The 25,683-nt window shown below is 41.9% G+C and overlaps 1 protein-coding gene across 1 annotated transcript in view; it reads left to right on the top strand.

Annotated features, from left to right (window-relative positions):
* LOC115096270 (ATP-binding cassette sub-family A member 1-like) overlaps positions 1-25,683 on the top strand; it is a 618,744-nt gene that overhangs the window by 554,732 nt on the left and 38,329 nt on the right. The window contains exons 37-38 of the mRNA XM_029610773.1: positions 11,697-11,800; positions 17,666-17,758. Coding sequence (XP_029466633.1) covers positions 11,697-11,800; positions 17,666-17,758 — 197 coding nt within the window. The remainder of the gene's footprint in view (positions 1-11,696; positions 11,801-17,665; positions 17,759-25,683) is intronic.

Raw genomic sequence — 25,683 nt, 5'->3', positions numbered from 1 at the left:
GTCTAGGCTTTATGTCCCTACGAGGGCTTGACCTCTAATGCTGTGCCTCTCTGTCTAGGCCTTAAGTCCCTATGAGTGCTTGACCTTGAACGCTGTGCCTGTCCATCCAGACTTTAGGTGCCTATGAGGGAATGACCTCTAATATTGTGCCTGGCCGTCCAGACCTTACGTCCCTATGAGGGCTTGACATCTAATGCTGTGCCTGTCCATCCAGGCTTTACGTGTCTATGAGGGCCTGACCTCTAATGATGTGCCTGTCTGTCCAGGCTTTACATCCCTATGAGGGCTTGACCTCTAATGCTGTGCCTGTCCATCCAGGATTTACGTCCCTATGAGGGCTTGACCTCTAATGCTGTGCCTGTCTGTCTAGGCCTTAATTCCCTATGAGTGCTTGACCTCTAATGCTGTGCCTGTCCATTCAGACTTTACATCCCTACGAGGGAATGACCTCTAATGCTGTGCCTGTCCATCCAGGCCTTAAGTCCCTATGAGGGCTTGACTTCTAACTCTGTGCCTGTCCATCCAGCCTTTACGTCCCTACGAGGGAATGACCTCTAATGCTGTGCCTGTCCATCCAGGCCTTAAGTCCCTATGAGGGCTTGCCCTCTAACACTGTGCCTGTCTGTCCAGGCTTTATGTCCATATGAGGGCATGAACTCTAATGCTGTGCCTATCCATTCAGGCTTTATGTCCCTAAGAGGGCTTGACCTCTAATGCTGTGCCTGTCCATCCAGGCCTTAAGACCCTACAAGGGCTTGACCTCTAATGCTGTGCCTGTCCATCCAGGCCTTAAGTCCCTATGAGGGCTTGACCTCTAACGCTGTGCCCGTCAGTCCAGGCTTTACGTCTCTACGAGGGCTTGACCTCTAATGCTGTGCTTGTCCATCCAGGCCTTAAGTCCCTATGAGGGCTTGACCTCTAACACTGTGCCTGTATTTCCAAGCTTCACGTCCCTACGAGGGCTTGACCTCTAATGCTGTGCCTGTATGTCCAGACCTTAAGTCCCTATGAGGGCTTGACCTCTAATGCTGTGCCTGTATGTCTAGACCTTAAGTCCCTATGATGGCTTGACCTCTAACACTGTGCCCCTCCATCCAGGCTTTACGTCCCTATGAGGGAATGTCCTCTAAAGCTGTGCCTGTCCATCCAGGCTTCATGTCCCTACAATGGCTTGACCTCTAATGCTGTGCCTGTTCATCCAGGCATTACGTTCCTATGAGGGCTTGACCTTTATTGCTGTGCCTATCCATCCAAGCTTTAAGTCCCTATGAGGGCTTGACTTCTAATGCTGTGCCTGTCCATCTAGGCTTTACATCCCAATGAGGGAATGACCTCTAAATCTGTGCCTTTCCATCCAGGCCTTAATTCCCTTCGAGGGCTTGACCTCTAATGCTGTGCTTGTCTGTCCAAGCTTTACATCCCTATGAGGGCTTGACCTCTAACGCTGTGCCTGTCCATCCAGGGTTTACGTCCCTACGAGGGATTGACCTCTAAGCTGTGTCTGCCTGTCCAGGCCTTAAGTCTCTTCGAGGGCTTGACCTCTAATGGACTTCTCCTCCAAGAACTTATCCAAACCTTTTTTGAACCCAGCCACACTAATTGCAATAACCACATCCTCTGGCAACAAATTCCAGAGCTTTATTGGGCGTTGAGTGAAAAATAATTTTCTCTGATTAGTCTTAAATGTGTTACTTGCTAACTTCATGGAATGCCCCCTAGTTCTTCTATTATATGAAAGTGTAAATAACCGATTCACATCTACTCGTTCAAGACCTCTCATGATCTTATGACCTCTATCATATCCCCCCTCAGCCATCTTTTCTCCAAGCTGAACAGCCTTAACCTCTTCAGCCTTTCCTCATAGGGGAGCTTTTCCAGCCCGTTTATCGTTTTGGTTGCCCTTCTCTGTACCTTCTCCACCGTAACTATATCTTTTTTGAGATGCGGCAACCAGAATTGTACACAGTATTCAAAGTGCGGTCTTACCATGGAGCAATATAGAGGCATTATGACATTTTATGTTTTATTAACCATTCCCTTCCTAATAATTCCTAACATTCTATTTGCTTTTTTGACTGCTGCAGCACACTGAGCCAACAATTTTAAAGTATTCTCCACTATGATGCCTAGATCTTTTTCCTGGGTGGTAGTTCCTAATATGGAACTTAACATCGTGTAACTACAGCAAGGTTAATTTTTCACTATATGCAACACTTTGCACTTGTCCACATTAAATTTCATCTGCCATTTTGATGCTCAATCTTCCAGTCTCGCAAGTTCCTCCTGTAATGTAATCACAATCTGCTTGTGATTTAACTACTCTGAATAATTTTGTATCATCCACAAATTTGATAACTTCACTCATCGTATTCCTTTCCAGATCATTTATATATATATTGGAAAGCACTGGTCCAAGTACAGATCCCTGAGGCACTCCACTATTTACCCTTTTCCACTGAAAAAATTGACAATTTAATCCTACTCTCTGTTTCCTGTCTTTTAACCAGTTTGTAATCCACGAAAGGACATCGCCTCCTATCCCATGATGTTTTAGTTTTCTTAGAAGCCTCTCATGAGGGACTTTGTCAAACTCCTTCTGAAAATCCAAATACACTACATCTACCATTTCACCTTTATCCACATGTTTATTAACCCCTTCAAAAAAATGAAGCAGATTTGTTAGGCAAGACTTCCCTTGGGTAAATCCATGTTGTCTCTGTTCCATTAAACCATGTCTTTCTATATGCTCTACGATTTTGATCTTGAGAATAGTTTGCACCTCTGTTAAAGCACTCTTGCCACTCCTGGTACCCCTTTGCCCATTTACAGTGCCTTAGGCTATTCATGCCACTTTGGTGCTACTTTGCCACAATCTAAGTACCTTGGAGCTTTTTTCTCATTCTGATAATTGCTCCCCAGAAGTTTCATCAAAATTGATATTAAAACCCCAATTCTGCAGCAAAAAATATGCTGCAAATACTTCCCCCATTGACTTTAATGGGAAAATGAACAACGAATAAAACTAATCAACAAATTGTTCTTCCCCCCTATGAAACCAATGGAATGAATTTAGGTCCTGGTGAAACTAGAACAAAGGGGAAAGCCGACAGTCGCTCAACAGCGCATGGTTCGGAGAGATGTATCTTTAAAGGATACTAATGATGCATTAGAATTAGGGCATCCCGACAGTGAGGTTCCAATAATTAGAAAAGTAGTCCAAGTGCCTGTAACTAAAAACTCACCTGAGCTAAAAAAATTCTAACTTATCCCTATCAATTAAAAAGCAGAATAAAAATACAAACAAAAAACAAACTTTGAAATGTTTGTATGCTAATGCCAGAAGTCTAAGAAGTAAGATGGGAGAATTAGAATGTATAGCAGTAAATGATGACATAGACTTAATTGGCATCTCAGAGACATGGTGGAAAGAGGATAACCAATGGGACAGTGCTATACCGGGGTACAAATTATATCGCAATGACAGAGAGGAGCAGTCGGGAGGAGGTGTGGCGCTTTATGTCTGGGATGGCATAGAGTCCAACAGGATAAACATCCTGCATGAGACTAAATACAAAATTGAATCTTTATGGGTAGAAATCCCTTGTGTGTCAGGGAAGACTACAGTGATAGGGGTATACTACCGTCCACCTGGTCAAGATGTTGAGATGGACAGTGAAATGCTAAGAGAAATTAGGGAAGCTAACCAAATTGGTAGTGCAGTAATAATGGGAGACTTCAATTACCCCAATATAGACTGGGTAAATGTATCATCGGGTCACGCTAGAGAGATAACGTTCCTGGATGGAATAAATGATAGCTTTATGGAGCAATTGGTTCAGGAACCGACGAGAGAGGGAGCAATTTTAGATCTAATTCTCAGTGGAGCACAGGACTTGGTGAGAGAGGTAATGGTGGTGGGGCCGCTTGGAAATAGTGATCATAATATGATCAAATTTGATTTAATGACTGGAAAAGGAACAGTGTGCAAATCCAAGGCTCTCGTGCTAAACTTTCAAAAGGGAAACTTTGATAAAATGAGAAAAATTGTTAGAAAAAAACTGAAAGGAGCAGCTACAAAAGTAAAAAATGTCCAAGAGGCGTGGTCATTGTTAAAAAATACCATTCTAGAAGCACAGTCCAGATGTATTCCACACATTAAGAAAGGTGGAAAGAAGGCAAAATGATTACTGGCATGGTTAAAAGGGGAGGTGAAAGAAGCTATTTTAGCCAAAAGATCTTCATTCAAAAATTGGAAGAAGGATCCAACAGAAGAAAATAGGATAAAGCATAAACATTGGCAAGTTAAATGTAAGACATTGATAAGACAGGCTAAGAGAGAATTTGAAAAGAAGTTGGCTGTAGAGGCAAAAACTCACAGTAAAAACGTTTTTAAATATATCCGAAGCAGAAAGCCTGTGAGGGAGTCAGTTGGACCGTTAGATGATCGAGGGGTTAAAGGGGCACTTAGAGAAGATAAGGCCATCGCGGAAAGATTAAATGATTTCTTTGCTTCGGTGTTTACTGAAGAGGATGTTGGGGAGGTACCCGTAATGGAGAAGGTTTTCATGGGTAATGATTCAGATGGACTGAATCAAATCACGGTGAACCTAGAAGATGTGGTAGGCCTGATTGACAAACTGAAGAGTAGTAAATCACCTGGACCGGATGGTATACACCCCAGAGTTCTGAAGGAACTAAAAAATGAAATTTCAGACCTATTAGTAAAAATTTGTAACTTATCATTAAAATCATCCATTGTACCTGAAGACTGGAGGATAGCAAATGTAACCCCAATATTTAAAAAGGTCTCCAGGGGCGATCCGGGAAACTACAGACCGTTAGCCTGACTTCAGTGCCGGGAAAAATAGTGGAAAGTGTTCTAAACATCAAAATCACAGAACATATAGAAATACATGGTTTAATGGAACAAAGTCAGCATGGCTTTACCCAGGGCAAGTCTTGCCTCACAAATCTGCTACACTTTTTTGAAGGAGTTAATAAACATGTGGATAAAGGTGAACCGGTAGATATAGTATACTTGGATTTTCAGAAGGCGTTTGACAAAGTTCCTCATGAGAGGCTTCTAGGAAAAGTAAAAAGTCATGGGATAGGTGGCGATGTCCTTTCGTGGATTGCAAACTGGCTAAAAGACAGGAAACAGAGAGTAGGATTAAATGGGCAATTTTCTCAGTGGAAGGGAGTGGACAGTGGTGTGCCTCAGGGATCTGTATTGGGACCCTTACTGTTCAATATATTTATAAATGATCTGGAAAGAAATACGATGAGTGAGATAATCAAATTTGCAGATGACACAAAATTGTTCAGAGTAGTTAAATCACAAGCAGATTGTGATAAATTGCAGGAAGACCTTGTGAGACTGGAAAATTGGGCATCCAAATGGCAGATGAAATTTAATGTGGATAAGTGCAAGGTGATGCATATAGGGAAAAATAACCCATGCTATAATTACACGATATTGGGTTCCATATTAGGTGCTACAACCCAAGAAAGAGATCTAGGTGTCATAGTGGATAACACATTGAAATCGTCGGTCCAGTGTGCTGCGGCAGTCAAAAAAGCAAACAGAATGTTGGGAATTATTAGAAAAGGAATGATGAATAAAACGGAAAATGTCATAATGCCTCTGTATCGCTCCATGGTGAGACCGCACCTTGAATACTGTGTACAATTCTGGTCGCCGCATCTAAAAAAAGATATAATTGCGATGGAGAAGGTACCGAGAAGGGCTACCAAAATGATAAGGGGAATGGAACAACTCCCCTATGAGGAAAGACTAAAGAGGTTAGGACTTTTCAGCTTGGAGAAGAGACGACTGAGGGGGGATATGATAGAGGTGTTTAAAATCATGAGAGGTCTAGAACGGGTAGATGTGAATCGGTTATTTACTCTTTCGGATAATAGAAAGACTAGGGGTCACTCCATGAAGTTAGCATGGGGCACATTTAAAACTAATCGGAGAAAGTTCTTTTTTACTCAACGCACAATTAAACTCTGGAATTTGTTGCCAGAGAATGTGGTTCGTGCAGTTAGTATAGCTGTGTTTAAAAAAGGATTGGATAAGTTCTTGGAGGAGAGGTCCATTACCTGCTATTAAGTTCACTTAGAGAATAGCCACTGCCATTAGCAATGGTTACATGGAATAGACTTATTTTTGGGTACTTGCCAGGTTCTATGGCCTGGGTTGGCCACTTTTGGAAACAGGATGCTGGGCTTGATGGACCCTTGGTCTGACCCAGCATGGCATTTTCTTATGTTCTTATGAAAACTGAATCGAAATTCATTTTTTCTCATTTCCCATTTTCCCATTTCATTCCCAGTTCATCCAGGTAAAAGATAGGACTTCCAAATCCCCCCCCCCCCCCCATTTTAATAGTCTCCCTTCTCCCCTTAAAACCCTACTGATCTGCCTAGAATCTTTTTGTTTTACAACATAAACATCATCTACTGCAGCAGTAAACATGCAGTAGGGGCCCCTGGAGCACAAGTAAGTATTTACATGCAAATTTCAAGTTTGAATCCAGAATCACCCATTCCCACCCAGATCACACCTACGCCCCACCCCTTTTTATGAACTTTTCATTTATGCTTGCAGCAGCACGTACGCATGTATCAGGCCGACTTTTCAAATCTGCTCAGCACACGCCAGCCTGCCATATTCACGCCTCCCCTAATTTTAGCACACATCGGGCTTTTAAAATTCACCTTTAAGCTTTTTATTTCTATATTGGCCAATCCACTCTCCATCATTTCTTTCATTACTAAACAACTAACTGCCAAGCAACATGCTGTTGCATATCATCAGCGTCATTAAAGCTGTATTGCAGATAAATCAAGTAATAGCTACTGGGATAACTGCAGTTTAATGTCTCTAAGTAGTTGACTTTTGAAGAGAATATGTAAGTGGAAGACCCCCAGTACTATGAGCCACCCCAAAATCCTTATAGACATTCTAGAAATCTGCTTGTGTCAACTTCCTCAAACTTTTGAAGGTTCAAGCTATGCCAGGTTGCCAGCCTTACATTTAATCACTGATATGAAGACAAGTGGAACTGTGCAAGGTTAAGACTCCATGGCAATGATGAAAACTAAACTTATTTTGCTTTTCCATCATTACCATAACTTAGACACACAACAATAAGAATTGTAGCAATTTTCTGAAGCAGAATGTAGATTTCAGTGATGCTTTGGAGAGAAGCATATTGTGAGCAATGTATTATGGAAGCCAGGAAAATAATTAGAAATATGACAGACACCTTATGGGCTTTCTCCTGACTTTACCATTTTAGACACTGGAGAGAATGTGCTATGTGCCCTCATCATGGGATACTTTGTGCACATAGACGGTTTTATATACACACACATGCAGAGCAATTTTCAGAATCCATTTACGTGGGCAAATGACTATTTATCTAGGAAAATTGCCCAACCTTCACTTGGGTAAAAGTATGCATGAACATCAACAGCACGTGTACATTTACATGGGCTAAAAGTAGGTGGGCTAGGTGATGGATATGTGATAAAGCAGGGGACAGGACTTCACATAGGCAGAAACATCCTGGAGAGACAGCAGTTAGAGACTCAAAAAGGCAGATTGAGCTCTAAAGGAATGTTCAATGGGAGCATTACTTTAAGGTAGAAAGGAAAAGTAAATAGGAGTTGGCCAGAGGAAAGCCAGAAGAAATAGGAAGGACAGGGCTGCTGGGTAAAGTAGTTTGGAGATCTTTGGTAGAGAATAGGGGTGTGCATTCGGATTGACCGCATTAGTAAAACGCAACTCATATTTTTTTTTTACTTAAAAAATTGATTCGACATAAACGATCGGATTTCCCACATATCGAACATAGATATGTTCGATATGTGGGAAATCGCGATTGTTGAGCCAAAATAAAAATATAAACCCCCTCACCCTCCTTAATCCCCCCCCCCCGACTTACCACAACTCCCTGGTGATGGAGCGAGGAGTGAGGACGCCATTTCTGCAATCCTTGGCGAGAAGCATGTGACGTCGGCGGCACGTCGAGTGACGCCGGCGTCACGTGATTCCCGGCTCGTTTGCGCCGGACGGCTCGTTCGGCCCAAAAAGAACTTTTGGCCTGCTTGGGGGGGCCTCCTTACCCCCCCAAGCTGGCCAAAAGTTCTTTTTGGGCCGAACGGGCCGTCCGGCGCGAACGAGCCGGGAATCACGTGGCGCCGCGTCACTCAGACGCGACATCACGTGATTCCCGGCAAGTTCGCGCCGGACGGCTCGTTCGGCGCGAACAAGCCGGGAATCACGTGACGCCGATGTCACGTGATTCCCGGCAAGTTCGCGCCGGACGGCTCGTTCGGCCCAAAAAGAACTTTTGGCCAGCTTGAGGGGGTAAGGAGGCCCCCCCAAGCTGGCCAAAAGTTCTTTTTGGGCCGAACGAGCCGTCCGGCGCGAACTTGCCGGGAATCACGTGACGTCGCGTCTGAGTGACGCGGCGCCACGTGATTCCCGGCTCGTTCGCGCCGGACGGCTCGTTCGGCCCAAAAAGAACTTTTGGCCAGCTTGGGGGGGTCAGGAGGCCCCCCCAAGCTGGCCAAAAGTTCTTTTTGGGCCGAACGAGCCGTCCGGCGCGAACGAGCCGGGAATCACGTGACGCCGCGTCACTCGACGTGCCACCGACGTCACATGCTTCTCGCCAAGGATTGCAGAAATGACGTCCTCACTCCTCGCTCGATCACCAGGGAGTTGTGGTAAGTCTGGGGGGGGGGGATTAAGGAGGGTGAGGGGGTTTAATTTTTTTTTTTGCACATATGTACATATACCCAACTCATTGGATTTTTTTTATGTCCATATTGGCCGCAAGTGGGACCCCCTTTCGGACATAAAAAATATGAACATAAAATTTTGCTCTGCACATCCCTAGTAGAGAACTAATTAGGTAGCAGCCACAGAAAGTTGTGTTACTATGCAGCTTCACTGTAGACTGGCTAGGACACCTTTGTACCGACAGAGTCCTCCAATGAGCTCCACTCTGAATTGTTCTCACCATCTCTTCCTTGGTCTCATGACAGACTGTTCTGCAGCCTCCCCTCCACCAGGGGATCTCAGTGAGCATATTATTCAGGCTGGCAAAGCTCCTCCTTCCTGCCTGCACCACATCCAGCCTCCAGCTCTTCATAACCCTTCCTTATCAAATCCAAGATGCTTCAGCATCTAGTTGGCCTTGGTTTCTTGACTTAGCCACTCTTGCCTTGCGATGTCCCCAAGCCTATCCTTGTCTTCCCTCATGGCCTCTGGGTCTTCTGGCCTCTGCCTTGCCTTATAACCTTTTGGGCCTCCTTGCCCTTCCTTCTGACCTATATAGGCCTTGCCTTGCTCTGTGGCCTATCTAAACCTCTCCTTGTATTGGGACCTTCCTGATTTGCTGCCTTTGGGCCTGTATGTTCCATGTTCTGTCTTTTACTTGTCTTGTCCTGTCTTGGTCTGTTCCTGTTCAAGTCTTAGTTCCAGCCTTACCTGCTTGATGTTCCTGTCCAAGCTTCAGTCTAGCCTTATCTGCACGCTGTTCCTGTCCAAACTTCAGTTCCAGCCTTACCTGCACACTGTTCCTATTTAAACCCCAGTTCCAGTCTTACCTGCACACTGTTCCTGTCCAAGCCTTGCTCTAGCTTTGTCATGCCATCCTGCACCACTCCAAGGGTCATGTTCCTTATGCTCCACCTGAACTAGAGCCACAACACACAGCTGAGGCTTATTTACAAAGCCAATACAGAGAATTAGTCTGCCTCTTAAGCCAGAGCGAACACTGCCTTGGAAACAGAGAGGAATGTCAGCCGTCAGGTGGGGATCCAGGATAAAGGGCTCATCCAGACGCAAATGCAGAGATGCCCACAGCCTTCGATTAGGGATTTTGAATCTGCAAGAAAGATACCATTAAAAGTAGGTTATCTGTGGTCCTAAGAAGTTGGGCTGGCCTACAAGTATTAACCAAAGTATTTTGCTGAGGAATTCCTAGTGTCACATGAAAAAGAATTGAAAGCTACAAATGTGAAATGAACACTGATGTCTGGAATAAAGTTATTTTATGGCAAGTGGCTGGCTCTGAGCAGTGTGTTCCATAAAACTGTCAGTGTGTCCCAGGGCCTAGCTAGCGACCTGTCATAGGGTGTCTTCAGTACGTTTTCTCACTCTCAGTGATAGCAGTGGCTTCCCATTTTCCATTTCCTCTCTGTTTCTCTCTGTGTCTCTCTAACTACCTCTGCCCCATTTCTTCCTGCCAGAGAACAATTTAATCCTATCTTATCCTTCTGAGAGATATTTTGAAAAGGCAGAAGGATCTGAATGAATATACTCAGAGCTACTAGGAGACTGAAATAGTACAATAAATAGCCAAAAGAGATAGTCAATATTTCAATGTTAATTAGAAATAGAAATGATTTAAACCGGATATATACGATTCAGATACAATTTCCAGTGATTTGCCTCTTCTAAGATAATTTCTAAATTCTTAACACCTACAATTTTGGAATAAAACCTGGTTCTATTGGTTTGTTTTTTTTAAAGACCTTGTCCATTTGCTGATGAAGTATTACCTAATAGAGAGATGCTAGTGAGTAGAAATTTACCAAGCTATAGAAGGTTCTTATGGCCTGGATTGGCCACTGTTGGAAACAGGATGCTGGGCTTGATGGACCCTTGGTCTGACCCAGTATGGCATTTTCTTATGTGCTATTTAGTTATACAAAAAAAGCATGGAGGAATACATATTTGACATCAGATTCAAGTGACAAAATGCAGTAACCTGTTGGAATGGTTTCCCTGAATAGAAGAATGTAATACTTTGCAAGCAGTGAGACTAGGTGAACAGTGTTGACTGCAACCATCTGGATGTAGGAATGTGACAGTTCCCAGAATGTGAAGATGGTTCCATTCTGTTGCTATCCCCCTGACATATCTCTGCTAAAGAGAGCCTGTAGTTTCCTTATAGCTATTGCTGGTTGCCATGATTACCAATATATTCCAGCCAGACACTAAATGATATATTTTATTTTTAACTCTTAAAGCCTCATGCTTCCTGTGAAATTATTTGAAATGCAGTTTTCATGAAGCCTGCAACATGAATGACTGGAGCATCTTTTTGTCATTTTGCAAAATGTTAATGTCCAGATACCCTATAAAATATATATACGCTATAAATGTCTTTGCTGTTAACTTTTTACAAGATAAAAAATGGAAAAGGATAAAATTCATCTTTAATCCAGCTACAGTAACATCAGCATATTATCTGGAATGCCAAAAGAACAATGTTATCTTGAAAAAAAAAATACAGCTTTAGCCATAATAATATTGTTGTCAAGCTTTATAAATGATTAAACTGGAAGCCAGGAAATAAAAGATTAAATTTACTTTCATTATTTTAATATCCTGGCATTAAAAAACAACTGCATGAGAAGAGCAGAGCACCCTCAGGAACTGGGCTGATTAAAATGCAAGCCAGGCAATTTAAGAGACAGACAGCAGTGTACTTTCAATGTAAATGACTGTCAGTGTAATTGGAGACTCTAGCTGGAGTGTTTGCTACAGTGGCACAGAATCATTTAAAACCTGCTTTTTGAAAACCAAAGATAGCAAGTGTCATTGCAGTCTATCATGCTGTGCTTTCTGACATTATATTGCACTGATGTGTTCTTGTACATAATTCTGCTAGGATGAACCAACAACTGGCATGGATCCGAAGGCCCGCCGCTTTCTGTGGGACTGCATTCTTAGCATTATTAAAGAAGGGCGATCAGTTATTTTAACATCACACAGGTTGGTGTGCATTTACATGTTCAAAAGCTATTGACACCCCCTCAATGGGCATAATCACTGGGCGGAAGGTGGTGTGCACACGTCTTGGGTGAATGGCTGCTGCGACATGATTGGTGCTGTATGACAAGCAGACATTAGGCCAGGCACCCCAAATGTTATAAAATGTCATATATTTAATGAATTCTAAACAAAATTTTGCTTTCATACCTGGGACCTTCATCAGTGCTGATGAAGATTCCAGATATGGAACTGAAACATTTGTTTTATGCAATCCATTAAATTTGGTATTTATTATGGTTGTAACATTTGGCTCTTTCTATTTAGCTTGTCTTTATTGTAGTAGTAAGTAGAATTTTTTCTTCCAAAAGCATTAGAATTCTGCTTATTTAGCATCTGTTTAAGGATCTAATTTACTAAGCTATTTTTCCCCCCATAGATAACGAGTAAGGTTACCCGATTTTGTGATTGAAAGTAGGATACTTATTACTAAGCGAGCAGTTCCTTCTGTGATTGGAGGAGGGGAGATGGCAGTCTAGCGGGTGCTTTCCCGATTTAAACAGCAGACTGGGATGGGAGGAGGGGGAGCTTGACAAGCCAAAAGGCCTGTTCCCAAGGAAAACTGTAGCAATCTACTGATAAAATATGCAACTTTCTGAATCTTAAAAGCACCCTTTTATCATAAAAAATGTCTCAGGGCTGACAGGGATGTCTTGCAGATTAAATAAAAATAATTATGCCTTGGAAAAAAACATATCAAACAATACCATTCAGCTGTTTCTAACAAGTAATTTCAATGATGGGTGGTATGTCCAGACCCTGAGACCTTGAAATGGGTCTCAGGATATTTTGTACTGAATAGTTAATCAATATTCTCTATCAGAAAATAAAACAGTTTCCAAACTGAGATGTCTCCTACTTCTTATTCTCTGGGATTGTCTCTGCTATTTTTTTATTTCTCTCTCTGGTGTCCTCTTACATTTTTCACCACATTTCAGTTCTCTCTCTCTCCCCTTCAGCAATGACCAATGTTTTGCATTCAAAAAAATCACTAAAACATGGTTATCTGCACAGGATTTTGGTAGACACTCTAGGACAAAAGTTATTTCTGGTCAAATAATGGGGGAGGTTAAGTGTGTGTACTCATTGCTTTTATTATATGATGATATTTATTTACTGCTTTCAATTATATTTGTACATTTGGATTTTTGTTGGAACCCACTTTGTGCTGATCGTGGAAAAAACAGGAAATCAAATTTAAATAAAAAATTGTTTCTCTTCCTTCTCTCTGTCTCTTTCTATTTCTTACTCCTGCTTCTCTCTCAATCTTTTTTTATTTCCCTTCTTCCTCCTGTCCCTTCTTCCTATTGCTTTTTTTTCATTGTGCTCCATTATAAAACAATTTTGTTTTGAATTTTGTTCAAGGAAGGCGGTATATAAATATAATATAATATAACATTTCCTTGCTTTCTCTTTTCTTCCCATTCCTTCTTCTCTTTCTCTCTCTCTTCTTTAACTAATGCTTTTCTATTCCTTATCTACTTACTTTATTACCTTGTTTTCTTCTTCCTCCTCTTACCTACACTCTGGCCTCGCCCCTTCCCCCTGCTCTCTGCTTCTATATTCTTTTATTCTTTCTGCAGATGCTCTCTTTCACTTGCCCCCTTTAGTATACAGATGTTCTCCATCTTTCTTTTCCACCTTTCTTCTATGGGTACTCAGCATAGCTCCCTGCTTGAATGGCAGGGGAGAAGAAAAACAACCAATAAGGGCTGTATAACATAGTCTGGGTAAAACAAATAAGCATGGGTGTAGCTTGCTTATTGGCAGGGGAGAAGCTTGCTTATTGGCAGGGGAGAAGAAAAACAACCGATAAGGGCTGTATAACATAGTCTGGGTAAAACAAATAAGCATGGGTGTAGCTTGCTTATTGCGGCGGCTACTACCCCTAACTAATCAAGCTAGATATTTCACTTGGATGCAGCTCCATCACTGCTCTCTACATTAAAGGTGGGGGTGGAAGGGAAATAGAACCAAGAGCTAAGAGAAACAGATAGGTATGGGAGAAGAAGTGTATGGGGCTTGCTGGGCAGACTGGATGGGCCATTTGGTCTTCTTCTGCAGTCATTTCTATGTTTCTATGTTTCTATATCTGTCCCCCACACCCCCACCAGCTTCACACCTAGTGCATTTACCTACCCCCATCCATAAGAACATACATAAGAACGTAAGAACATAAGATATGCCATATTGGGTCAGATAAGGGTCCATCAAGCCCTGTATCCTGTTTCCAACAGAGGCCAATCCAAGTCACAATTACCTGGCAAGATCCCAAACATTAGACAAATCACAAGCTATGATTGCATATTAATTACCGTAATAGCAGTTTATGGATTTTTCCTCTAAGAACTCATCCAAATCTTTTTTAAACCCATTTATACTAACTGCTATAGCCACATCTTCTGGCAATGAATTCCAGAGCTTAACTATGTGCTGAGTGAAAAATAATTTTCTTTGATTTGTTTTACATGAGCTACTTGCTAACTTCATGGAGTGGCCCCTGGTCCTTCTATTATCTGAGAGAGCAAATAACTGATTTACATTAACTTGTTCAAGAACTTTCATCACACTCGTCGTACCCCTTTCCAGATCATTTATAAATATATTAAAAAGCACCAGTTCAAGTACAGATCCCAAGCACCGGTCCAAGTAGGATAGAGACAGGATGGAAGTGGTCCAGAAAAAGGTGACAAAAATGGTGAGGGGCTTGTAATGGAAGACCTATGAGGATAGGTTAAAGCATCTGAATATGTATACCCTGAAAGAGAGGAGATGCAGGGGAGATATGATACAGACCTTCAGATACCTAAAAGGTTTCAGTGATGTGTGGACTTCAAACCTTTTCCATTAAAATAAAACCATAGAACTAGGAGTCACAAAATGAAAATCCAGGGGGGTTGACTCAGAACCAATGTCAGGAAATAGGGTGATGAATGCCTGGAATGCCCTTCTGGAGGAGGTGGTGAAGAAAGAAAAAGGTCAAAGAATTCAAAAGGCCATAGGATAAGCACTTTGGGTTTCTAAAGGCTAGAAGACAGAAATGAGATAAACATGCAGATGGTTAACTTGCTGGTATGGCAGTTACTGCTCTTGGCTGAAGGCATGGAGATTACTACCATTGTTTATTTATTTATTTACAAATTTTTATATACAGTATTTCAGTGGATTTCATCATAATGGTTTACAATATTAGCATTAAACTTCTAATACATTTTCAGTTCCTTAAAATTATATATTGAAGTGTTATAATAAATGAAAAAGTAAAAATATATTAAAATGTTAATAGCACATAAATGAAATCTTAATAGTATATAAATGAAATATAACAAGAGTTAAAATCAGAGATAAAAAATAAAAGGGCAAAACAATTCTGTATAAAACTAATAAAAAAAGCAATACAGTGATAAAAGGATTCAGTAATCGTTTTGCTGATAGAAGAATTAACTGAATGGTATCTTACTTGAGAATGAATGTCAGTGACTTTCTTAAAATGCCTTTCTGAACAACCAAGTTTTAATCAAAATGCTTTGATGCTTTTAATGCAACTGCAACATTGTTCCAAGTTTAAACAGCAGGGTAATAAGAGGAATTTGATTCAGACAACAACCGAGGGCCCCGACTTCCATGGTATGTGATACTGTTAAGTGGACATAAGAGAAAAAGCGCAAGACTGTTTCTATGGCCATGTCCCAAAGAAAATGAAGAAAGCATGCATGGGGGTAACTTGCTGGTGTGGAGGCTACCACCCTTAACCAAATATATCTTGATACTTTTTGTTGCGGCCCGCGGGTTTCCTACCTCCACCTCCGCTGCCCCCGGTCTCTGCGGCCCTGCCCGACACGCCCTGACCTGTGGAAGGCCTCCTGCAGCCTGGCGCATGGCCGCCAACGACGTCCTCCTCCCTGCAGCGGGGCTCTCCCTAGAAGTGCGCGTGCGGGAGGCCCCGCCCTTAAAGAGACAAGTGCGGGAAATCCCAATCAGGCCCGGAAGAGGTTGTCAGCTGTTAGGGGTTTTTAAACCCCATTCAGTCAGTAGGGAATTGCCTTCGCAACAGTTCCCTGTTGCTCTCAGGCTGTACCTACGCCAGTGCTTGCTGGTTTTGGTGTCTTCTTTCTTCTCAGCTTTACTTCCAGTTTGGGCTACGCTTCCTGTCTTGGTCCTTTGTCCAGATCCTTTGGCTTGAACTTGGTTCGTCTCTTCACTGGTGCTTCGGATCTTCAGCCTCATCTCCCAGCATTCTCCTGTGAAGGTTCGTTCCTATTCGGCTGGGTGGATGCCCTGAATAACCACTTCTCGGGGGCTCTCCTGCGTCCATAGGTCACCCGCTCTTCGGGGGGCCGTGTGACCGGATCTTCTGAACCAGCTCTGTGGGTCCTCCTCTTACTCCACACCACCTTCCGGAGAAGAGTCCTCACTGAGAAGACCTCCTCGGCAGTAGTCATCCTCTCTCGCTCCGGCTCAAGAGTCCACCTCCTTAACATTTTTGATGCAACTCCAACATTGCTCTCTGCTTCAATGGCAGGGGAAAAGTGGAATTGGATTTAGACAGCAACCACTGACGGCCCTGACTTTTATGGTCTATGGAATTGATGATCATGGGGATAATGAGCACAGTGGAGAGGTTATTACCCTTATTAGAAGCATGGGATTACTATCCTTAACCAATAAGCATTGATGCTTTTGATGCAACTACATCATTACTCTCTTCTTTGAAGGAGGGGGGGGGTTGAAAGGAAAGAGAAAATTGGATTCAAGGACAACCAACATGAGCCATGACTTTTTACAGTCTGGGGTACTGATGCTCAGACATTAAGGAAAAAACACAGGACTGGTTCTATGGCCAAGTCTATAAGCAAAGCACATCAAGAAAAACTGACTGAAACTTGGGGGTAACTTGCATGACACAGCAGATTCTACATTGAGAAGCTTTCTGGGCAGACTGGATCCTTTTCTGCTATCATTGGTATGTTTCTATGACAACCCCATGGGAAAGGTAAGTGGGAGCAAGGATGGTTACTGGTCCCAGCATTTGAGAAGAGGGGGGAGAGAGAGGTCAGAAGAGACACTGGGATAGACAACAGGGCAGATTGTGAGGCATGCTTCAAGACAGGCTGCAGGCCAGTGGGGCATGGGTTTTTCTATGAGGGGGACTGTTTGAAAACAAAATGAGGAAAAACAATGACATTTTGGTTGGTTTTTCTTTCATTTCATTTTGAATATTAAATGAAACAAAATAGGAAACATCATTTTGACATTTTCTATTTCATTTCAAACAAATGCAAATCCTCATTGCTCATGAATGTTGTCTAGTCAAAGAGGTTTATTTATTTATTTGTGTGTGTGTGTGTATGAGAGTGAAAAACTGGAATTCAAACCTGCCAAAGTAGTGACTCACCCTGTTAGCAAAGTTATTTTTTTCTTGTTTTTCTCCTCTGGTTTATGAAAGGCCAACGTTAAACAGGGAGTTTCATGTGTGTAATTCCACTTGTCAAAAGTGGAAATGCTTACCTGTAACAGGCATTCTATGAAGAGAAAAGAATTACCATTTGCAAATGCACTCTTCTGTAGTTGAACTTTTGGCTTTCAAATTGCATGGAGACAAGCTGCAGAGACATGAGAGCATGGAAAATGTTGCCAAAAATGTTTCTTATAATTCCTAGAAATCTCTGTAAAATGTCTGACTGCCACAAAGCAATATTAATGTCGCCCATATCTGTGACTGGTAATTCTGTTTATAATTAAAAGATACCTTTTCTAAATATGTTACATTACTATACTAAAACTGCAAGTATTTTTTTATTTTTACAGCATGGAAGAATGTGAAGCTTTATGCACTAGAATGGCTATCATGGTGAACGGGCAGTTCAAATGTCTTGGGAGCATCCAACATTTGAAAAACAGGTACTCTTGTCCTTTTCTTTATTGTGATAGTTTAAATGCTAGAGATGTGAATCGGAACCGGAATTGGTTCCGGTTTCGGATTCGTGGACCATCGGGAAATTATTTTTCCTGCGAACCAATCGTTTTTTTTTTATTGGCTGCGCCGAGCCGATAACCCAAAAACACAGCCCACCCTTTAAAATTAGTTCTTTAATATCCCCCCACACTCCGGACCCCTCCAACCCCCCCACCAAAATTGTTAAGTACCTGGTGGTCCAATGGGGGTCCCAGGAGTGTTTTCCCGCTCTCGGGCCGTCGGCTGCCAGTAAACAAAATGGCGGCGATGGCGCGGGCCATCCATTGCTCCTATCATATGACATGGGCCGGCCAATGGCACAGATACCCTGTCACATGCTAAGGGCAAAGGGCCATCGGCACAATTTGTTTACTGGAAGCCGACAGCCCAAGAGTGGGAGAACGCTCCCGGGACCCCCACTGGACCACCAGGTACTTAAAAACTTTTGGGGGAGGTTGGAGGGTGGGGGATACTAAAGAACTAATTTTAAAGGGTCGGACTGTGTTTTTCTGTTACTTTTAAGTGCCCTTTCTTCCTGCCCCCCCCCTCCCCCATAATGATAAGATAACCTACAAAATTAATCGTGGGGTTTCCTATCACTATCGGGGACCCCCCAATATCTGACTAGATTGAAAATATCGTCCAATATTTTCAATAGTCAGATAAATGATTCACATCCCTATTAAACACATAACCATATAGAATAGGGATGTGAATCGTGTCCTCGATCGTCTTAACGATCGATTTCGGCTGGGAGGGGGAGGGAATCGTATTGTTGCCGTTTGGGGGGGTAAAATATCGTGAAAAATCGTTAAAAATCGAAAAATCGAAAAACCGGCACATTAAAACCCCCTAAAACCCACCCCCGAACCTTTAAATTAAATCCCCCACCCAAATAACTTAAATAACCTGCGGGTCCAGCGGCGGTCCGGAACGGCAGCGGTCCGGAACGGGCTCCTGCTCCTGAATCTTGTCGTCTTCAGCCGGCGCCATTTTCCAAAATGGCGCCGAAAAATGGCGGCGGCCATAGACGAAAAAGATTGGACGGCAGGAGGTCCTTCCGGACCCCCGCTGGACTTTTGGCAAGTCTCGTGGGGGTCAGGAGGCCCCCCACAAGCTGGCCAAAAGTTCCTGGAGGGTTCCGGCGCCTCGCTGAACGACCTCCTGCAGTCGATCTCCTGCCGGCGCCATTTTCCGTACGAAAACGATTCGCAGCGGGAAATCGCTCCCTGACCCCCGCTGGACCTCCAGGAACTTTTGGCCAGCTTGTGGGGGGCCTCCTGACCCCCACGAGACTTGCCAAAAGTCCAGCGGGGGTCCGGAAGGACCTCCTGCCGTCCAATCTTTTTCGTCTATGGCTGCCGCCATTTTTCGGCGCCATTTTGGAAAATGGCGCCGGCTGAAGACGACAAGATTCAGGAGCAGGAGCCCGTTCCGGACCGCTGCCGTTCCGGACCGCCGCTGGACCCGCAGGTTATTTAAGTTATTGGGGGGTGGGGGATTTAATTTAAAGGGTCGGGGGTGGGTTTTAGGGGGTTTTAGTGTGCCGGCTCACGATTCTAACGATTTATAACGATAAATCGTTAGAATCTGTATTGTATTGTGTTCCATAACGGTTTAAGACGATATTAAAATTATCGGACGATAATTTTAATCGTCCTAAAACGATTCACATCCCTAATATAGAATGCCAGTATATATATATATATATATATATATATATACTGGGACCAGCTTTCAGCTTCATTTCGGGAAGAGGGGAGATGGATGCCCTAGCTTAATGAACTCTTTACCAGGGTACTATCAAGCTAGGGCAAGAGAACATTGAAGTAATCTCATCTTAGTCTGACTTTCCTCACTCCAAATAATGTCAAATCTCTACTATGCTGTACTTACATCTGACTCTGCTTGTAAAACTGGCCACAAAACCCTACACTACCACTAAAACATTATCTCAAGTTACTAGCTGGTCCTCCTATAGTGATAGAATTATTTGACTCTATGAGAGCCTTATAATGAGTCTCTCTTTCTCTCTCTCTCATGGTAATTTTGAAGAACTTCTGCCACTGCTGGTAATATTTTGCCCCATTAGGGTTTCTTAGGCTAATCATATCACTTTTGGTTCCACGTTGACTTAGTCTTGATATATTGGACCTCCTTTCACTCTTTTGATGCTGTCTATCCACACGTTTTATTACGAATGATTAGAAAATTACCATTTGTGAGCCAAAAATAGCCTGTATTGCTTCCTCCATTAACTTCAATGGTAAGAAAATAAACAAAACAAATAAGAAAAAATTCATCTGAAACAAACCTAACAAATGATTATGAACTACAAAGTGAAGAAATGATTCAAAAAAATGTTTGTTTCTACATATCCTTATTGTTAAGTATATCTTGAGGAGAAATCAAAGATGTATGAGGTAAATTGACAAAATGTAAAGATCACTTCCTGGGATATTTATTTATTTATTTATTTAACATTTTTCTATACCGACCTTCATGGTTAAATACCATATCAGGACGGTTTACATCGAACAGGGATAAAAATAATTAGGTAAAGGAAGAGACAAAGTTACATTAAACGAGGACCGTGAACTTGGAAGCTTAGGTAGCTCGAAGAAAAGAGATAAAGTTAAGTAAAGAAAAGAGAAATAACAAATTCCGGACTAGAGATAGTTCAGAATAGAATTAGTCCACATGTTAGAGTTGGTATCCATGCTGTCCAGGAATCAGATGAGGGGAGGTATAATTGTTCGTATAATTGTTCGTGAGTAGATAAAGTCTAATGTGTATCCCAGGGTTCTGGGAAGGCTAGGCGGAACAACCACGTTTTGAGTTTTTTTTTAAAAGTTAGCAGGCAAGGTTCCAACCTGAGTTCAGCAGGGAGGTTGTTCCAGATAGCTGGGGCTGCTGTTGAAAATGCTCGGTCCCTGGATGCAATGAGTCGCGTGGCTTTGGTTGGAGGGGCTTGTAGTGTTCCTTTGGATATTTCTCTCATTGGCCTATTAGAAGTATGGAGTTTTAATGGAATTTCAAGGTCGAGATAAAGGAGATCGTAGATGGATTTATGTATTAATGATAAAGATTTGTGAAGGACTCTGTGGTTGATTGGTAACCAGTGTAGATTTCGGAGGATGGGTGTAATATGATCACTCCGCTTGGTGCTTGTTAGGATTCTGGCAGCAGCATTTTGTATCATCTGAAGTGGCTTAATGGTTGAGCTGGGTAGACCTGTGAGGAGAGCGCTGCAGTAGTCTATTTTGGCAAATATCAAGGATTGAAGAACTGTCCTAAAGTCGTGGAAATATAAGAGAGGTTTGAGTCTTTTTAATACCTGTAGTCTGAAGAAGCAGTCTTTGGTGATAGTGTTAATCATACTCTTTAGGTTAAGACGGTTATCGAGTATTACCCCCAGGTCTCTAACCTGAGTATGAGTGAGGGCATGGTTATGATGGGTCTGTGATTGGATGTTGTCTTGGTTGGCGGAAATGAGAAGGAGTTCAGTCTTGTTAGCATTGAGGACCAAATTTAAACTGTTGAGGAGACTAGTGATAGATTGTAGACAGTTGTTCCAGATCGAGAGTGATTTGGTAATGGATTCCGTTATGGGGATCAGGATCTGCACATCATCTGCGTAAATGTAGTGAATAAGGTTGAGACTTGTTAACAATTGGCACAAGGGGAGGAGGTAGATATTGAAAAGTGTGGGGGACAGGGAGGATCCTTGAGGTACTCCTAGTGATGAATTTGTTGGTGGTGATTCTTTATTATTTATTCTGACCTTGAAGCTTCTATCACTAAGGAAAGACTTGAACCAGTTGTAGACTTGTCCTGAGATGCCTATGTCTAATAGACGATTCAGGAGAATGGCGTGGTTGACAGTATCGAACGCCGCTGATATGTCTAAGAGGATTAGCAGAAAAGAGTGTCCTTTGTCAAGTCCCATAATAATATGGTCAGTTAGGGAGATGAGCAGGGTTTCTGTACTGCGTGATTTGCGGAAACCATACTGTGAAGGATATAGTATATTGTAATCTTCTAAATACTCTGAGAGCTGGGTGTTAACCACCTTTTCTGTGATTTTGGCTAAGAATGGAAGATTCGATATAGGGCGAAAATTAGCTAGTTCACTAGGGTCTAAGTTGTGTTTCTTAAGGAGGGGTTTGAGAGAGGCGTTTTTTAGGATGTTTGGGTACAAACCTTGGGTTAAGCAGCAGTTTATGATGTTGGCCAGAGGTCCAGAAATTGTGTTTGGTATGAGTAGGAGTAACTTGGTTGGTAGGTTGTCTGAGGGGTGGCTGGATGGTTTCTGCTTCTTGAGAATGGATTCAATCTCTTTAGATGAAGTTAATTCGAAGTTGTCTAATTTGGCTCCCTTAAGCATATGGGTATTGGTAAATGAAGCGAGGGTGTTGTTATTGGGTGGGAGGAGTGAGAGCGTGTTTGATATCTTCTGCTGAAAGAAAATGGCTAGCTCGTTTGCCTTGGATTGAGCTTGTTCATCTGGGATCGGTGGTGGTAGTGACTTTGTGATTTGAGACACATATGAGAAGAGAGCCTTCGCGTCATATTGGAGATCATGGATTTTATAGGTGTAAAAAACTTTTTTTGATTTTAAAATTAAAGACCTGTAATGATGTAAGGTTCCTTTGTAAGAAGAAAGCGTGGAGGAGGAAGGGGCTTTACGCCATTTGTTTTCCTTGTGACGTAGTTCTTGTTTTATCTGTTTGAGTTCATTGGAGTACCAAGGTTGATTTCCTTTTTTTAAAGGATTAATTCTTTTCGAGATAGATGGGCAGTGTTTATTTGCTACAGCTTCTGTGATATTGTGCCAGGAGAGCACCGCTGTGTTGGGATTGGATAGATCTATATTTTTGAGATCGTTAGTGAGCTGTTCGTTGAGTGTGTCGGAAGCACATGATTTCCTGAAGTGAATGGAGGAGAGGTGTTGGGTGGTAGGTGTCTGTTTATTTGAGGTGAAGGTGGTTGTTATCAGATAGTGGTCTGACCAGGGGATGGGGGTACAAACCGGATCCTTGGTGATGGAGAAGTTAGAGTTGATAAAGATAAGGATAGTTTTCTTTCTTTAATTAGTTAAAATTATTATAAGAATAAATGATTTGCCATACTGGATCAGATCAAAGTTCCATCAAGCCCAGCATCCTATTTCTAACAATAGCTAATCCAAGTGACAAGTACCTCTCAGTATCCCAAAAGTTCAATAAATTCAATTCTGATTATACTAGGGATCGGCAGTGAATTTCCATGGGTCTATCTTAATAGTGGTGTAAGGACTTTTCTTCCAGGAACTTGTGCAAACATTTTTTAAACCCAGCTAGAATAACAGTTTTTACCACATCCTCTGGAAGTGAATTCCAGAATTATTATTATTATTATTATTATTATTATTATTATTATTATTATTATTATTATTATGCATTGATTAAAAAAATATTTTCTTTGTCTTAAATGTATTACCTAGTAACTTCATTGATGGCCCCTAGACTTTATACTTTTAGAAAGAATAAACAACTGATTCACATTTACCCATTCCACTCCACTCATTATTTTATAGATCTCTATATTATCTCTCCTCAGTCATCTCTTCTCCAAGGTGAAGAGCCCTAGCCTCTTTAGTTTTTCTTCTTAGGGATGTTGTTCCATGCCCTTTATTATTTTGGTCATCCTTCTTTGTACTTTTCCTAATTCTGCTATATCTTTTTTGAGATGGGGTGACTAGGCTTGCACACAATACTCAAGGTGTGGACTCACCATGGAGCAATACAGAGGCATAATGATAATCTCTGTTTTATTCTCCATTCCTTTATTAATTCTTAGCATTCCAATTGCTTTCTTGGCTGCAACTGCACACTAAGTATAGGATTTCATCAAATGATCTACAATGATGCTTATACATAAATATTCCTTTTGTCTCCCACAGAGCTTTGATTTTTTTTTACAGCAAATCTTTACTCTCCAAAAACATTTTAAGTTTGAAATTTAATAACTGTCTCTTTAGAAAATGAGCAATATTGTTTCATAATCACAGTCTTATGTGTCACATCAAAAATTTATCCCTCGTGGATTATCACTTTGAAATGGTCAGGATCCATTTTAACCAACCTTCAAATATCCAATTCTTGGCCTCTGGCTAAGGCTATGTTCTTCTCTAGTATTTCATCAGGTTTCAAAATCACAGCAGCACAACTTTGCAACCTCCATTTGCTGACAGTTTTGTCTGTCTCCAGAGATACACAAAAAGATGAAACGAGCAAAATGATGCTCAGCCATAGAGATGGGAGAATTGTTCCACTGTGCTCATAGAGGTATCCAGTGGGAAAGGGATACACACTACCTCTTCAAACTGCAATTCCTCTATCTCAAAGAGGTCTGATGATGTCACCTGCAAAACAAAGGAAACCAACAGATCTGCAATCCTAGCAGAATGTTCACTTAGACACCCATTTTATGCTTGTGCTCCACCATCCATGGTGTAGATTAAAGCTGCAGGTTTAAGGGGTGTTCCAGTATGTAGAGCTTCAATGGCTCACATTAATCAGTGTTGACCATCTTGACCCACTTGCACCATTATGAACAATGCCTACCCTATACAGATATGACTTTTGTTTTTATGTTTGCACAAATATAAAATGAACTTCCTAAAACATGTGAAATACAATGGATTAATAGGAAACAAAACTTAGATATGGACATTTTTAAAAGGAAACAACTGAGTCAAGAATTTGGAATGTTTGAATATTCCAGCAAGCGCTACAGATTTAATAATCTTCTTGCAATAAACAGAAATATATTATCCAAGCTGTATTCTATTGTAATGCATATAATAGGGTCACTGAAGCCTACTGATTTTATTTTTATTGTTTTCAATGAAAAATACCATCTTCTGATTGTAATGGTTTAAAAAGGGTGTGCATTCATTTTCGACATATTGACAATCTGCAACGTATATGTCCCTATTCGTTATATTCGTGGGGAAGCGAAACATATCGCGACTCCCCACAAATATAACGTATCATCCATTTCATCCATTGCACGGTGCATGGCGCGCGCACGTGCTTTTCTTCACCACCATTTGCAATAGGAGGACGCCATTTGGGTGTATCCAGAACCAATAAACAGCCCTTTCCTGTGAGTCATCAATGACCTCACAGCCCTGTCAGAGTGGGTCAGACAGGTTGGCACGGATACCGGAATGCAGCATATCAGCGATAACATTTTGTGAAATGCACTGAATGCAGCCAATCACGCTGTCATTCAGTGCTCGGTGACGATTTTCCTGATGACCCAGCACTATATATACTTAAGCACAAGGCGTGCCACACACTTTCTTTGCAGGGGTGGTCTGGGGAGGTGGTCTCTGCAGAAGGTGGCTGCACTCTGAGCTAATCTGAGTTCAGAAATCTCTATTCAATTGCTAGCTAGGCTAGTTAATTAAGAGGAAAAGATATTTCTTTATTTTGCTGCAGTGCAAAATAGCCCTCTTTGTTTTTTGGCAGTTTATTTAGGTGATCTGAGACGGTCTCTCTGTGCCAGGAAGAGAAGCTGCTAGCAGTGCCATTTTGTTTAATTCACTCTCTGGGCTAGGCTGCAAGCATGGGTGTTGTGGCTGGGAGAGATATATTCCATTTTTAGCTAGTTTGCAAGAATTTCCATTGGAAAATATATTTAATCGATTTTCCTGCTGTGCCAACAATTCCAGCTTTTTTAAACTGACTTTGTTTAATTCAACTCAGTCTCTCTGTGCACTGGGCTTCAGTGGGCTGGCAGTTTAACAGACTGAACTTTATTATTGGACAGTCTGTGCAGTGAAATCCCCAGTCTGCCTCTTTTGTGCTCACATGCAAGC

The sequence above is a fragment of the Rhinatrema bivittatum genome, chromosome 1, assembly GCF_901001135.1.
Source record: "Rhinatrema bivittatum chromosome 1, aRhiBiv1.1, whole genome shotgun sequence".
NCBI classification, from domain to species: Eukaryota; Metazoa; Chordata; class Amphibia; order Gymnophiona; family Rhinatrematidae; genus Rhinatrema; species Rhinatrema bivittatum.
The sequence above is the reverse complement of the archived record's forward strand: the minus strand, read 5'-3'. Positions and strand labels throughout refer to the sequence as shown.